At 39.8% G+C, this 17087-nt stretch overlaps 1 protein-coding gene across 3 annotated transcripts; it reads left to right on the plus strand.

Annotated features, from left to right (window-relative positions):
* Positions 1–1090: 1090 nt before the first annotated feature.
* cep78 (centrosomal protein 78) lies at positions 1091–11031 on the plus strand. Of its 3 annotated transcripts, XM_041937004.1 has the most exons (17): positions 1161–1215; positions 1556–1586; positions 1682–1950; positions 2101–2276; positions 2613–2685; positions 2794–2897; positions 3039–3213; positions 3339–3452; positions 4561–4625; positions 4760–4862; positions 5857–5974; positions 6313–6355; positions 6551–6700; positions 6837–6914; positions 7410–7591; positions 9504–9666; positions 9902–11031. In XM_041937004.1, the coding sequence occupies exons 3-17, from the start codon at positions 1689–1691 to the stop codon at positions 10427–10429; spliced, it is 2334 nt and encodes a 777-aa protein (XP_041792938.1). In that variant the 5' UTR covers positions 1161–1215; positions 1556–1586; positions 1682–1688; the 3' UTR covers positions 10430–11031. The 3 variants fall into 3 exon arrangements, with proteins under 3 accessions (XP_041792935.1, XP_041792936.1, XP_041792938.1); XM_041937001.1 differs by lacking the exon at positions 1556–1586 and having other exon boundaries at positions 1091–1215; XM_041937002.1 differs by lacking the exon at positions 1556–1586 and having other exon boundaries at positions 1091–1215; positions 3045–3213.
* The last annotated feature ends 6056 nt before the right edge of the window (positions 11032–17087 follow it).

Raw genomic sequence — 17087 nt, forward strand, 5'->3', positions numbered from 1 at the left:
CAATTTACAATTCTACCACTAGCTGAGAGTGCCACAAGAGTGTCACTAGCTGTCACAGGAGTGCCAATGTGGTGCCACAGGAATGGCACTTGCTATCAAAGGAGTGCCAGAAGCTGTGACAGGAGACACTAGGTACCACAGAAGTGCGACTATAGCTGCCATCAGAGTGCCAGTAGTTGCCACAGGAGAGCCAGTACCTTGTTTTTATGAATTTGTTACCCTTTTTTCAACTGCTACAATACTCAACATGTAATCAAAGAGACTTGTTTTTTCTTTATTTTTATTTTAACCTACCATATTATTTTATCATTGTATTGATTATGCTTTTAATGACAATATTTGTTGTATTCCTAATGGATTCTATTGCCAGCACGTAGTGGCACTCCTGTGACAGCCAGTGGCACCTTGTGGCCTGTTTTTAATACATATTTTATATCAAATATCTAGTATCACATATCTAGCCAGTGTCTGTTGTCACTCTGGTGCTGCTTAGATGTTACAAAGAAGTGAAACAAATACAAAAAGTGAAAAACAAAACAGGTTTGTTGATAAAAATGTGTAACCGTGTAGCAGGATTTTTTTCTCATATTTTTCTTTAACATTTATTAAGTAGCCATACGTTAGTAAGTCATACGGACAGTAAACAATACATACATTGTATTCCCAGTACACAACAAAAAAAATAACCAACCCCATAAAAAGCTGTTTGTGACATGATTAACAGCTGAAACCTGTTATGGATCTATACCACATCTAAACATCTGTGTAAAAAATCTGACCACTGCTGGAACAAAATACGTTCTGAGTCATTCAGTAGAAGGCATCACTAGTCACTCACTGAGTGAACTTCTGAGTCCATCGAAAACACTGTATAATGGATGGCCTTCAAAATACAGAGCCGCAGAAAATTTAGCCAAGGCGACCTCCTGTCTAAAGCCGGGCCTGTAGGAATTTGAAATACTGTACATCACTCCACTGATAATAAGTAATGTAATTGTGTCTCCGCTTCGGTAGGTGGCAGCAGGGCTGTGGATGGACTCACACATACCTCAGTGAGGAAGAGAAGTGGGCGAGGCTTTGCTGGCACAACAGCGCCACTTTCGAGTGGATGTCCTCATCATCAACAGAAACAGACCACAGAAGTTGTCAAACCGTGGTGAAAGAAAACCGAGAGAACAGTGCCACGACGATAGAGCTTTCAGCTATATGTGGAAGGTATATGAAGTCGTTTAATGTTTGGAATAGTATTTAATAATGCACAAAAGCACAGCTAAAACAAGACTGCGGCTTGTCAGCAACGCTGGAGCGTGATGCTTTCATTCACTACTGACGGTTGCTAGGAGCTTAGCTTGCTAACGCCGCTGGCTGAACTAAAGTTACCGCCGACGACACCAATATAGCATAGCACATGTCCTACACGGTTCGTTTTCAACTTAGCTAGTTTTTAATCATACGACTAGCCACGCTGTCTCGTAGATTTTCAATTACTGTAAGGTTCAACATTGACGTTCAGGTGTTAGCACTGAAATCTGTGCCCCGTTATCTTTAACGGCAGGTTAGCTAACTTATGGAGGATTGGTTGACAGGTGAGGTTTTGGCTCTACAGACGGAATTATTCACTACTGAACACCTGTTTCTGATATCAGATCTATGATAAGAGGATGTCGTGTGTTGTTCGTAGGTTAAAGATGGTTCAAGACAGTGCTCACATTCGGCAGCGGGGTGCCCAGGACTTCATGGCATACTATGACTTTGCCTGTGCCAGACAGGAATCAGTCCCTCTCCCTGCTGTTAAGATGAACCTTGACAAAGGGATGCTGGACTTCAATGGAGACAGGGTCAAACTCACAGACTGGCCACCCATTCTCAACTCTATCTGCATCAACAAACACCTGCACCACATTGCAATAAGTAGCACATACCAAGCTGTTCGGGGTTCTGGAGACGCAGGTAAGGCAGAAAATAAACCTGGAAAATCAAGTGGAAAGTGGAAAGAAACAGTTTATGTGCCCTCTTAACTGCGTTATCTATATACAGTATGTAAGATAAATAAAGAATTTGTGCAGTTTTGCACATTAATCATATCACCACCAATTTCAGATAGAAGGTACTATAAGTCTAGCTTCAGGAAGAAGATCCCAGCCATTCGCTCTAAGGACATGACATTTAAGTTGTGCAAGGCCCTCAGAGAGTGTCTGACTGTCTCTCCTAACCTCAAGACTCTGCAGCTTAATGGACTTCCACTGAGAGAGAGGGACCTCACCACCTTGACAAAGGTAAAAACAAACCCAGGACATGAGTGTCAACAGTGAAGTTTTAACTGTTTTCTCTTTTGTTGTTGTTTTTTTAATCAGCTTATTCGGAGAGACCGGCACAGAATCCAGCTCATTTGTATTTGCTCCCCCCTTTCTCTTTACTCTAGAATCAATTTCTGAGCTGCGAGTGTTGAGAAATAGGCTTCTTTACTGTAAACTACGGTGAATACTTGTGTGTAGTAAACACGACTTTTTGAGCTGTGATTCATAAAACCTTGGTGAATGTTCATTCAAACAGCTGCTCTGACTGAAGACTGAAACTTAATTAAGAAAGAAAATAATAATATTCCATTCCAGGGTTTGGCAAAAAGTGTTTCCTTGGAAAACCTATCTCTGTCTAACTGTCCAATCACTGATGATGGCTTAGAGGGTATGTTTATTCAAAGTATTATTTTCTACTATTATTCAGAAAGTCTTCTCAAGATAGTACTGTGTGTGAGTATGCTGTCTTCATTTCTGCAATTTTCATATGTTTCAGTCATTTGCCAGAGTGTTAAGTATTCAACCAGCATCAGGACAGTAGATTTTACAGGCTGCAATCTCACCTGGAGAGGAGCAGAGCATATGGCCAACATCATCAAGGTGTAAAATGTCATTTTTAAGACTTTGTGTAATTGACTATCTACAGCAGTGACATGTAATTCATCATTAATTACCCAGATACTATTTTAATATACTGTATTAAAAATATATATTTGTATAAAAATGTCAATTTTCTCTCAGCATCAGGGAATGCAGAGGCACGGTACCGCATGGGCAGAGTCTCTGAGGTATCGACAGCCACAGTTTGAGGGAATGGGAGGTCTCCGCCGTATCACCCTTAACTGTAACACTTTAATTGGGGACCGAGGTGCTGCTGCTCTTGCACATGAACTGGTAGAGGACCTCTGGGTTAAAGGTTAGTCTGTGTGTGAGTTTTAGTGAAATACAATGAGAAAAGACAAGAGTTTGTTTTTTTTTTTTTGTTGCTGTTCCTGAGTTTTCTTCAGGTTTTTTGTTTCTGTTTTGTGGCTTGTTGAACAGCTGTGGACCTGCAGAGGTGTGGTCTGTCCAGTGAAGGAGCTCGTCGCTTGCTGGAGGCCTTGAAAACCAATTCTACTCTTTGTGTACTGGATATTCGTAGTAACCCTTTAGTTGGTAAGAAGCTACTCCAACCAATGTCATAACATAAATTATTGGTAGAGATGGGTAGTGCCTTCTTAAAAGTAAAGCAAATTAGTGAAAAAAAAAAGTTTTTTTTTTTTTTTTTTTTTTTTTTAGGACTGGTAACTTTTCATGTTCATTTTTAGAACTGTACTTTTACTTTTTACGCCACTGTTTTTGGGGGCCACTAATCTATTTAATTTTAATACATTAACTGAAGTGAGTTGCCAGTCTGGCTGTGTGTGCAGTTACACAGTTACATTCCTTTTGGAACAAAGAGACATGTGCTTGTGCCAGATATTAATGAGCTGGGCAAATGCAAAAATTGGGAAAATCAAATAAGTGCCTTTTCAATTTAAGGTTTGGTTGTTCTGCTAATGTAACTCAAATCCAGCACCTGCACGCTGTGCCTCTGGTGGTCATGTTGGAAAGCACACTGCTTTCAGCAGCACCCATTTCCCTACCCTAAGTGAGAAGATCACTGGAATGATTCTGATATATTAACAGAATCATCTGGTTGTGTTGATCTGGACTTTCACTCAGATGTGAAAGTCCAGATCGGGAAACAAAATTATTGTTTCCTGACAAAGATTATGTTCAGAGATGCTTTAGCAGTACACGTATTGCACTGGGTGCCTGTGCTATTGGAGAAGGCAAATCATTTGCAGCGCCCTTCATATCAACACAAGCATGGTTGGCTACATGTTCATATCAAGACATCAGCAGATATAGACAGCAGCAGCAGGCTTGGCAGCAAGCAAGTACAACTCAGATTCCAAAAATGTTGGGACGCTCTGTTAACGTTTTTACTGTTACTTATGAACATTTTTTTTATGAGAGTAATTGGACTCTTACTTGAATCAAGATGATCAGGTCTCTACCCATCACTGATTATCGGTATTTGTTCCATGCAGCACATTTGTATTAGGTGTGTAGGTGTAATAAACATCGCAGCCTCTAGGTGCAGCTAGCGTATTGTTAGATTTTTAATCAGCACACTAATTCTAACCATTCAATTGTAAGTTTCCAATTTGTAGTGTTTCGTACCGTCTCCAGAAAAATCGTTTTTCCTTGCTCACTATTTTTTTTATTTCCTTTTCAGACAAGGTCCTAATTAAAACTATAATAGAGAAAGTGCTGATGAATGCTGATGGACAGTCACCAGAGGTGAGTGAAGCTAGTATCATCACTGAAGATCTAATAAAAAAAAAAAATCAGATTCTAACTGAATGAGTAGTGTATTTGCATGCATGCTTAATACAAATCTCGCCCATGGCTTTTACCTTTATTTTGGCCTTCAGTACTGCTGGATCAAGCCTGTGTCCACAGAGCCTCACAGAGCATCTGGTCCAATGAGGCGAGCTCTACCCAGTGCAGTCAGAGGAAAGGCTACATTCAGGATAGGTATGTGTTTACATTTTTTCCTTCTTCTTATAAAGCTACGTTGAACATGGGCACCTGTCTGTGATTTCAAACAGTTAAGGTCATTGTATTCCATTTTCAGACAAATATCTGTGGTGGTGAACACACAATCAGTCTGCAAAGAAAATATATTTTACCTTTTGTTTTTTATCTACATTGGCAAAGGGTTTTGTCTCAGCTCTTCAGTGGGCTCATACCATGAACATGTGTTGTGGTTGTAAGTGACCAACAAGGTTTATTTTCCTAAAACCTAAGACAGGTGTTCAGTGTTGGATCTCTTTGAATCTGTTTGAGATCTATTATCTCATACTGATATTGTCTCTTTCTGATTTCTTACCTTGTGGCTTTTAAGTCATCTGGAGAACTGGTAAGGACTGAATTCATCTTCATCCTGTTCTCCCTTTGTTACTCCAGACAGCTCTGCCAAACGGTGCAAAAAGAAACTTGAACATGGTCTTTTAGTACTTGATGTAGTTTAGACGTCTTTAATAGAATGTTTTATGACAGAATTTTGTAGATCCACCTGACACCAAAGTCAACACTTTTGAATACTTTTGGTTTGGCCAACCAGTGCTAAACGTATGAAGCAAAAGATGAAGAGGGCCATTCTGTCTCATAACTCATACAGTAACTAAAATTATCTTCAGCTGCACTTAAGAGCCTTTATTCACTTTCTTTTGTGATGTTAAGAATCTGTTTTTTGTTTTTTGTTTTTGTTTTTTTTTTTAATGTAAAGCAACTCATGGATCCACGCAGCATATCACTGCCTTATTACGTGTAAGCCCGCCTATGTCTTGGTGGTCATTATGAGGAATGACTACACATATCACAGAACCACTGAATGAAGTACACAAGTGCACTCTATGAGGCCCTTTGCATTCATGCCCAGTTGCCTGTGCTCCCAGAAAAACTCCTTGTGCTTAAACCTCTCCGTTTGTGAGTTCTTGTTCTTTACGTGGATCTTTTTCCATTGCAGCCCCTCGTAAAGGATCATCTCCTGGAGCGCGAAGTGTAGCCGTCGCTCAGACACAGAAGCCCTATTCCTGCTCCCGTTATGTGCCTTGGCGTGCTGCAGCGCGAGCTGGACGCCAGAGGTGAAGAGATGTTGGCAAACCAATTTATTTTTACTTAAAGAAAAGATCCTGTATTTAATTTACAAATTTATCACATCCCTGTTATTATTTTAAAACATAGATAGAACAAAATTATTGTGTTGGATTGTGGTTTTTGGTTTGAACTGAATTGAAATTTTGGTGTTCGGGTTTTGGCTGCCTTTAAGGAACATGTCTCCTCAACCAGAATAGATTATTTATTTTTTATGTAAAATAGCTACACAAACAATTACTTGCAAATACGGAGCACTCATCAGATATCACTGTAGTGGTGCTCAGTGAATCATGGACTAATATTATATTGGATGGCTTTGTTGCAGAGGTATGCCTCCTGGAGTCAGTGTGATGGATCAAAGCTTTCAGGTGAGTTCTCTTTTGTTTATGTATCCTCTGCCAAGTACGGATAGGATTCATTTCAAGTCATTTATGTATTTACCAGAGATTTACTTGGATCGAAGATGGTTCGGAACACTGTCAAGAACACTTTTATTGGGAACAAAAGGATTTAAATTCAAACTGTTCTCATCTTCATCTGTGGAATTACATGGTTCTCATTAGGGTGCAGCTACTGTGAAGGTTACTGTGGAGTCGGATTCAGAGGGAGAGGAGGGTGAGGAGGAGGAAGAAGTGGTGGTGGAAGTTGAGCAGAGACCATCTTCTCTTAGTTTCCAGGACAGGATTACTAGACGGCAGTTGCAGCATCTGCAGGTTAGTCACATCAGGCTAGTTTTGACCTTTCAAGTTTTCCAAAGAAGACAAAGGCAGTGTATTTGGACTTTATCAGTTGCGTTTGAAGCACCCTGAGCCTGCTTTGTATATGTGTGTTTTTATGCATGCCCTGCAGATGGAGCTAAAAGAGTGTCGTCTGAGGCTGGCAGAGGAGCGCAGAGCCAGGCTGAAAGCTGAGTCAAGGCTTGTGGAGGTAACATCTCAAAAAAACGTGTTTATTTTTTTTCCTGTTTTCCTCTACTGAAACTTTTTCTGTGCAACAATTACCAGCTTGAATAAACTGAGGAATGCACTCTGGATATGAAGTTTGTGGACACTGTAATAACCTCATTTTAGAGATCTTGCCAGTGCCCAGACTTCGTACAGACTGTATGTTATGACACAGCAGGATCTTTAGTCCACACTAACATTATATAGTTTGAGGATCAGTCAGCCACACTGAAGTTGGTTTTGGGATAATTATAGTGGTCCAAATGAAGTGTTTATTATTCAGTCTTACTGGGAGAAAGCTTCTCTGATGATAGGTTAATTTTGCAATGTCTCAAAACCGACAGTCATACATGCTTTTGTAACACTTATATGTAATGGTTGCCCAAGGGTCTTAGTTACAGCATGGTATTACGGTAATGTAAATGATTATGTAACAAACTGGCCTCATTGATTGATTCTTTTTCTTATTTCTATTCAGTATGAGCTGGAGAATGCCCGTCTTCGGAACACCAACCTCTCCCTGTCAGAGGCCCTTGCAGCCACTGGCTCTGCATCAGCACCACCTGCTATCAGTGCTCTTGAAGATGAGGCAGTCCTCGAGAGTATTGAGAGCTCGTTTAGCAAGTTCCATGCTTTTCTGGATCTCCTCAAGGATGCTGGGTGGGTACTCTTAAAGCTGGCGGCTCCTGGTCTGCGTGCCTTAAACAATGTCTTTATTTAAAAATGGAGCTTTCAGTTTCATTATGTGCCTCTGGTCACTCTGTTTTTTCCATCATTGTGTCAGTTATGTTGACCTTCCCTACCTGGTTATAAATTCCACACCCTGGATCAGAGAAGAGTTTCATTCTGACAGAATTCCCATAAGAAGTCGTTTTGATTTAATTACCTCTTGATGTGTCCCCTTGTCATTTGTTCCCAAAGTGGTTCCTTAAAGATGCTTTCACTTTTCAGTTTTGTCAGCCAACAGTCAAAAACTGAGCCCATGTAGTAACATCCTTTATAAAATCATGTGTTCACAAAGTGGTGAACCTCGCTCCATCCTTGCTTGTGAACAACTGAGCCTTTCCAGGATGCTCCTTTCATACCCAATCATGATACTATCACCTGTTACCAATCAACCTGTTTACCTGTGCATTCTGTTTTGTTGATGGTTTACACATCGTCACAGCTTTTTTGGAATCAGACATGTATATAGGCTCAGACAAGCCAAGTATGTGCTGACTGCCTAGCACAAAATGTGGTCATTTAGATTTTTCATTTAAAAAGGGAACCAGATATTTATTTTCAGGAGTTGATTGACCAAACCAGAGCTAAATGACAAGAGATTAGTAGGCTACTTATAGGGACATTTTACAAAACTGCAATGGGGTACCAATAATGTTCTGTGTCTGGTGTTTTTTTAAGTTGACTAACATGTCAGCCATAAGCTGATAATACTGTCTATCAAGGCTTTGTTTCTGTGTGCTCTTTGTTTTGGAGTCTGTTGACTCCCGTGAGGACAAACTGGCTACATGCATCTTTAATACTGGTTGATCAACTCCTTGATTAATCAACTTTCTCCTAATATCAATGCATCATGAAATTTGTTAATGCATGGAAAACCACATCAGGCTGTGTAATTGACATGCAAGTATCCTGTCACATGACTTACGCTAAAGTGGCTGTGCTTGTTTCTGTAAGATGGCTGTTTGCCGTAAGTGTGGTTTGAGATTTCGGTTTCAATCTTTGTTTTGGAACCTGAGTCGGTGCCCAGTTCAAAAGAGTTTCATCATAAGAGCATTCATTTCAATGTGAAACAAGCAACAATTTTTGACTTTTGAATTGTTGTTTTTTCTTTGAACCTTTTCTTTTTGTCATAAGTCTATGTTTGTTTTGTTTTTCTACTTTTTATATCTTTTTGCTTGTCTTAACTGATTGATATTCAAGGTCAATTAAAGGATGCTGAGTTGTTATGAAACCAGGGCCATAAAGTGCAGCCAGTCCATAAGTGGGGACCAAAATCCAGTCTGTGTTGTTCTTAAACATGGATTAGATCTTACTTGCTGGCATCATTGTTCACTGCATTTACTTTGTATCAGCAGTCTACAGCTGCAGTTTTCTGCATTGACATAGTCACCCAACAGTCAGTTCTTCCTTTAGCGTTCCATTTACTCCTCTTACTCTGACTCACTCATTCCTCATTTTTACTATTTTATGCTTTTCTCCAGTGGAAAGAATCAAACCACGGTCCTTGCAGTGGCAGCGCTTACTTCTTTCTCATTGTGTCAATACCCTGGCTAAGTGTAAAATGTTGCTTTATACTTGATTATTACAGACATATGTTACTATGGATGCAATTCAGTGCTTTTACTGATACCAGTTTAATAGATCTTCAAGTAATTCATCGTAATGGATGTAGCAGTTCATTAACATCTGCTGTTGAAAAAAGACGTTGTTTATATAAGGTAGAATTTGTTAAGACTTCAGTGTCTTACATTATTTCAGTGTCAGTGGTGCATGAATGAAATGCATGTGCCAACTCTGGACATTTACTGTCACTTTTAATGGATTTCATCTCTTTTTTTTGTTGTAGCCTCGGTCAGCTAGCTTCAGTGGCTGGAATTGACAAGTCAGATTTCCAGCCTCTGGGAAGACCTCAGCTCTCCTCTACAATAGGACCACGTTTGAGTGCTTCGGCATTACTGACTAAAGGGGAGTATCGGGATATTCAGGCAAAGACTGATGCTTCGTCATTGGTAAGGGTAATAAAAGAGTGTCGTGTAATTGCTTGTGCCAATGACCAGTGCAGTGTGATCGTACCTGCTTATTAATCCTATTTCAGTTTCATTTTTGCACATAGTTTGTAGCATGTACTTATTTATTTATATTTTGATGCCACTAAGTTCTCTTTCATTCATGTTCTTGTTCATTTAATAATGTGTCTGCTACTCTGCTGTTTTTCTCATCAAAGCCTTCAATTTATGTTCTTAGGTAGGCAGTGTCCTGCCTGCTCCCTCTGGTAGACTGGCTGACACCACTACTGCCAGATCTCTGTCCTCTGTCAGTAAGTCTTTGCATGAAGGCAGGCTGCTAGATGTGACCTTCAGTCAGGCCTCTGGACCTGCAGTAGACCCTGGTGCAGGTGGAGAAGGAGAACCAGATAAATATTCAAAGCCTTTTACCCAGCAAGACTCAGGTTCTGAGCACAGTTTCCATAGCCAAAAATCCTCTGATAAGGTTTACTTTGGTGAAACTTTTCAGACTCAACCAAGCCACCCCAAGAGCAACAGTAACTCTTACAGAAGCAACGGGTCCCGCGGTGGATTGTCCGGAAGATCAAGTGTTAGTGAAATTATAAGTGGCAAGGCAGATTCTGTTGGATCAGTAGGGTCAAGGAACAGGGGAAAGGGAATGCTAGCGACAGGTCAGTCAGAGTCAGAGGGGTCAGACTATCCTGGGAGGGAGCGGATCAGGTCTGTTGGCGGTCCTGGAGGGCAGTCAGATAATGAATCCTTCTGACCAGCTGACCAGAGAAATATGACAGTCTGACCCCTGTGTGTTCACAGTGCCAAGGGCTTAATGTTGCTTCTTAACATTGTTCACTTTAAGAATGTCTCTAATGTAGATTTCATACATTTTTAAGTCTAGATATGAGACGAGGATTCTAACATCTTCAGTCTCAGTTGTTTCATTTTAGTTAGAAATGAGAAGTTGATTAAACTTCTTTTTGCATTGAAGTCAAAGCACAGGTAGAGTGGAAGTTCCTATGAACTGATTGAGACAAATTAGTAAAAAATGCAATGTATATTTTTGTATTTACATTTTACCTTTTTTTTTTCTTTAAAGCATCAAGTTTTTGGCAAACACATGTTGCACTTGGGGTCTTGTACAGTGCAATGGTTTCATTCAGTAAAGTGTGGCAGATATTTGCATGTTCAACTAACCCCACCACAGTCAAGCCTAAATTTACATCCACAGATCAAGTTCCTCCGACAGTGATCATGTTTCATGTGTGAATGCATCAAACCTCAATCTTTTATGATGTAGAATTCTATGTTGTTGATACTCAGCACTGTTCTAAAACTTCTGTTTTTACTTTTTTAATAAACATGTTAGCAGTTTCAGGTTGTGTTTCAAAAAGCTGTCTTCTGCCACTCCAATGTTGAAAATGTTAAAAATGCACCGTGACAGTGGATTATGAACTGTGGCACACCCCGAATTTAGCTGTGACCTTATGATTTTAAATTTTCATTAAGCTTTAATATACCTTGTTTATGCCATAAACATGTGCAAAACTGAGAACTTATACTAAAGTTACTGTTCACTAATAAGATAAATGTGCTGTGACACAAGCCCTGGAGGGAAAGACCTGTTTTTATATTTATCCTCAGTGCTGCATGTGTCGCCAGAATTTTCCCTTTCCCACTGTTGAAATTGTGCCAGAAAACATTTTGGACCCGTGTCTACTAGGTTTCCACATGCAGTGTAGAAACCTAGTTTAGAGCAGGAAAGCTTCCTAAACGTGATCAAAACTGTTTACTGTCTGTTTTGGCCCTGTGCACTGAGAGACAAAGAAGTTGGACCAAAGTGTGATTTTTGTGGGTTGGAATAGGACACTGTGTACTTTTGCTGTATGCATGTTTTCCATTACACTTTAGCACCAAACACAGCTAAAGGCCAAAAGTACAGCTCTCTGCAAATGTGACATGCAGTGCATAAAGTGTTTATTCCGATATCTGTTTTGCAGATAATGTTAATGATATTGATGCTCTGGTGCCTCTGGACAGTTTAAGAGAACTCATTAAAGACATCATTACAACAGGAATGAATGCAACAAAGATTGAAACCGAAATCTCAAACCACACTTACGGTAAACAGCCATCTTTCAGAAAAATGCACGACCACTTTAGCGTAAGTCATGTGACAGGATAGTTGCACGTCAGTTACATACAGGCATGTGAGAAAATTAGGACACCCCATTAAATAATCAGCTCTTTATTTAGAAATGGTACACATACCAATATCCAGTCATGTTTTTATGTATTTTTCAAAAAGAAAGTGATTTGATTGCAATTTAACAACAAAAATGAACATTGTTTGACAAATCCAAAAAAAGAAAAAAAATAAAGTATGTATTTCAATGGAGGAAAAAGTTAGGACACCCTACCCCCTAGTAGCTAGTGTTGCCCCCTTTGGCTGATATGACTTCAACGAGACGCTTTTTGTAGCCTTTTACCAGTCTCTGACATCGATCAGGAGAAAGTTTGGCCCACTCCTCAATGCAGAATTCTTTCAGCTGTGAGATGTTTGAGGGGTGTCTTGCATGTACAGCCCGTTTCAAGTCACCCCACAGCATTTCGATGGGATTAAGATCAGGGCTTTGACTTGGCCATTCCAGGACTCTCCACTTCTTCCTTTTTAGCCAGTCCTTGGTGGATTTGCTGGTATGCTTTGGGCCATTGTCTTGTTGCAGTATCCAGTTACGCTTCAGCTTTAATTTTTTGACAGATGGTTTCACATTTTCTTCAAGCACCCTCTGATACACAGTAGAATTCATGGTGGATTCTATGATGGTGAGTTGGCCAGGTCCTGCTGCAGCAAAGCATCCCCAAACCATGACACTGCCCCCTCCATGCTTTACAGTTGGTATGAGGTTCTTTTCTTGGAAGGCTGTATTTGGTTTACGCCAAACATGTCTTCTGTTCTGGTGTCCAAATAATTCAATTTTAGACTCATCTGTCCAAAGAACCTTATTCCAGAAGTCGTGGTCTTTGTCTATGTTCTCTCTGGCAAACTTCAGTCTGGCCTTGATGTTTTTTTTAGAGAGCAAAGGTTTCTTCCTTGCACACCTCCCATGCAAGTCACACTTGTGCAGTCTCTTTCTGATGGTAGAGTCGTGCACTTTCACATCGACAGTTGCCAGAACCTGCTGTAATTCCCTTGATGACACTTTAGGATTTTTCAGGACCTCTTTGAGCATCTTGCGTTCTGCTCTGGGGGTAAACTTGCTCGGACGGCCAGATCTTGGCATGGTGGCAGTTGTTTTAAATGTCCTCCACTTGTAAATAATTTTGCGAATGGTGGAATGGCTGATGTTAAATTCTTTTGAAATCTTTTTAAATCCTTTACCAGACTCGTAAGCGGCCACAATCTTCTTTCTGAGGGCATTAGGAAGCTCTTTAGACCTCACCATGGCGCTCACCTCAACATACCAACTGTCAGGGCCACACCAAACTAAATTTGAGGTTTAAATAGGGCAAGGCTCCATTCAAATGCTGGGTAACGATGTACTAATCATGTGCACATGACATGATGCACCTGTTTGGGATTTGCAACATTTTAAGAGGGATAATATAGGGGGGTGTCCTAATTTATTCCTCACCAGAAATTGCATTATTTTTTAATTAAATTTTACAGAAAGTTTTAAACAGGCTTTTCTTATTTTTTTATTGTTTAGTTATATTACTTGGATCCCTCAGTTTAATTAAAATTGACATTAAATACCCATATGTCCAAATATATTTTAAAATACACAGGATTTCATGAGGTGTCCTAATTTTTTCACATGCCTGTAGCTTGATGTGGTTTTCCATGCATAAACAAATTTCATGATGCATTGATATTAGGAGAAAGTTGATTAAGCAAGGAGTTGATCAACCAGCATGAAAGATGCATGTAGCCAGTTTGTCCTCAAGGGAGCCAACAGACTCCAAAACAAAGCACACAGAAACAAAGCCTTGATAGACAGTATTATCAGCTGACATGTTAGTCAACTTAAAAAAACCACCAGACACAGAACAATATTGGTATCCCATTGCAGTTTTTGTAATGTCCTGCATGTGACAGGTATTTACACAACTTGATGTGTTTTTCCATGCGTAAGCAAATTTCATCAGAGCACGAAAATGGGAAAGAACAAGAATGACTTGAGAACAGTTTCTTAGCTGTTGGTCTGTATGCGCACTCAAGCGTGTGTCAGCCAGGGTTGAAATGTGCTGTCCTGGGACAGTGTGTGACAGCTGTCTGTGATGTTTGAGAGCGTCATATGAAGCAATTTCACAGTTTACTTACAGTTGCTATCGCAACCTGGGTCACTGTTGGAGCTGCACCTGATCTTGACTAGATTCCTTAGAAGTTTTCCTTTGGTACAATCAAGTAAAGGTATGCGTCAGATTTAGTCGAGGCACTTGTGTCCCAGTTGTATTACTTTTTTTCGAATACATTTTTTATATTTAAAGCAGAACTGTGGAAAAAAATCCTACCTTTACAAATGAATTGTTGAAATCAAAAACTAACACTCTGTTGGTCAATTTAACTTTTTCACCACAACCCACAAGTTTTGCTTGTGCTCCTGTCAAAGTTAGCTGACAGCGCGGTTGCCTTTAATTTATTTGTTTTGGCTGCAGATTCTGTCATTTGCAGCACGTTTCCGTCGTTGTTTGTTCTGGATTTTCGTATGTATATTTGAATTGGCATCATTTCTGAAGATGTTTCTATTAATGGCAATGCTTTGGGCTTTTCGGTCAAGTCGGCTACCGCACTTCTCTATTTTTGTTTCTGCCACACGATGTTTCATTATTTACCAGTAAAAATGATAGTAAAAACGAAGCTGACTTTGACAAGTGTCAAAGCAGAACTTGTAGCTTGTGGTGAAGGTGCAGTTTTACTCGGGTTGAAGTAATAGTTTACAGGTTTGCACACGAGGGTGTGGTGATCTTAATGTTTTCCTGTAATTTCAGGGCATTTAGCAAAGATGAAGATTCCTCCTTTCGATTTCGATTTCTTGACCTCAGCCGCTTGCAGAGGTCCGTGTGTAAATGTTCAGCTTTGGTTTGTGTTTTTGAGTGATCTGACCCTTTAATCTTAAAGTTGTTTCGATTCACCATTTTTAAAAATATACAAATGGAAATATCTAAGTATGTGAATATATAGTTAGTAGTATGAATTGACAGCAATAAAAGGCCCTAAAAGTGCAGAGCAAGGGCTTTATGACTACTGTGTGATAGAACAATTGGCTGTCATGCCACACAGTGTTGATAGTACAGCATAATATACGCTATTTGCTGTATAAAGGAGTGTTTCACTATCAATGGACTGAGACTGCTTTGATAAGTAGATTATCAAAGCTCTTCCACTTCTTTCGGTGTCATAGAAGATTCTACCTGACTGGCGTATTGTTATCATCACAGGACACATTCCCAGACTATACTTTGTACTTTCAATCTCAGCACAGCCAGAACAAAGTAAGTGGTTTAGAGAAGTGTGTGAAAATTGCCGTCACATTTTATGATCTCTATCATAACTACAGCTGCTCCACAGGTATGGAAACAACAGTTTGTTAGCGGTGAGAAAAAGGCAATGAACTGAAACAACTCCAAGTGGAGACAGTGTGACGGAGCAGACGCGACAAAAGAAACACCACAAGTGACACACTTCCAGTATTTTTCACTCATTGCTGCTTCTTGCCAAACCTGGGAACACAAGACATCGCCCAAGGTCACCATCTTCACTAAGAAAATTACATTCTTTCTGTCAAAAGTGACTGACAGTGCATTCAAACTCCACATTAAAACAAATTCCTGTCAAATGAAATGAAGAAGAAAAAGGAAAAATTACCCAAAATGCAATTTGCAGTGGAACGTAAACGGAATTATATTTGCAGTGTCCAGTATGCTCAGTGTGTGATTTCCAGTGGCACCAAATCATCCACACACTAAAACCGCAACTAACTGACAGGAGTAGGTTGCACATGAAAATTTCATTCACTCATGTCAGTCACTGAAAACATAATATCAACTAAAGAATAGTCAAGTTCAGAAAAGTTTAAGTGCTTTGAAGCTAACTCTAGTTGCACCCAGCTGAGGAATGGTGGATTGGTCTTTTGCAATTGCACCAGCTGACAACCACAAATAAGCTATTAAATGCAGCGAAACACAGAGGTAGCAATTTTAAAGCCACAATCATCATCACTAAAACATGTCACAATCATGTCCTTAATGAGTTTCTAAAATTGTCCAGAGGCACCAGAGCATCAAACTTCAAAATCTGCTGCATATTTACTCTTCAGTATTTCTGAAAGCAGTCGGTGAACATGGCACCAAGTGTCAACACCCAGCACTGCTTTGACTCTGCTACCTCTTGTTTTATTAAAGGTTTAAGTAATCATAGGCTGTCCCATGATCACTCAATTGATGAATCAAATATCACAATTTGTCATCAGATGATGATAACGGCACTTTGTGGCAGCAATCAAGGCTGTTGCTTTATTTTTATACAACGCTGGCTATAGGCCATGTCCACGGTTGACCCGGCGCAGAGAAAACGTGAGGAGATGTGGCAAGCTCACCTCTCTGATACACTGTGTTCTTTCGGCAAAGGCAAGTATTGATGAAATGTGACCAATGACGTATGTGTTGTTTGACCAAACTGTATGTGTTGTTTGACCATTTTTGTCGGGAGTGATAAGAGGGCTGGATGTTAGAGAAACTGTCACTAAGAGGGGAGGTGAGTAAAGGCAGTGAAATCCAGGGAAGTCCAGAACTAACATTTCAAAGGCCACACAAATGCATGCAGACAAATAATTTAGAATGAGCAGACATTAGCTGTCTGCTAGTAGAGGAACTTAACTTCTTGGCTTGTGTTCACTGCAGACTTTATTTTTATGTGTTTATATATTTATGCATTTATTGCTTAAAAACAATCAAGGAGGTCTGATAAGCAACCACTTTTGCTGACTGGTGTCCACATATGGCTACTTTTGCATATCAAAGCTCATTAAAAAAAAAAAAAAAAATCAAACAAAGTCTTTTTATTGCAGATCGTTGCAGTACACAGTACAGAAAATGCAAACAGTGCCCTGTATCCAGTGTGATACAAGTATCGCCCAGCCGCACACCCACCCACCAGGCCTGTAACGAAATGAAAACCAGTCATTTTACAGACAAGAGGAGAAACACACAAACTGATTAGACAGTGTATGTGTGTGTGTATCTGGTACTTTAATGCTGTTATCAGCGCACTATTAAGACAATTCCGGTCAAGGTAATAACCAATCTATGTTTCCTTTGAACCAAAGTACAGATGGAGACATACTAGTTTGCTTGCCAGGTCTTATCTGTTAATAAACGGCCTTATTTCTACTATTGCTCTAACATACATGTATTTGACTCACTGTGAA

This window comes from Chelmon rostratus, chromosome 5 (genome assembly GCF_017976325.1).
Source record: "Chelmon rostratus isolate fCheRos1 chromosome 5, fCheRos1.pri, whole genome shotgun sequence".
NCBI lineage: Eukaryota > Metazoa > Chordata > Actinopteri > Chaetodontiformes > Chaetodontidae > Chelmon > Chelmon rostratus.

Coding starts and splice junctions, on each gene's coding strand:
- cep78 (XM_041937001.1), top strand. CDS start 1,109: ATGTCCTCATCATCAACAGAAACAGACCACAGAAGTTGTCAAACCGTG. Junction 3,214..3,338: donor AGAGGACCTCTGGGTTAAAG/GTTAGTCTGTGT, acceptor CTTGTTGAACAG/CTGTGGACCTGCAGAGGTGT. Junction 3,453..4,560: donor TCGTAGTAACCCTTTAGTTG/GTAAGAAGCTAC, acceptor TTTCCTTTTCAG/ACAAGGTCCTAATTAAAACT.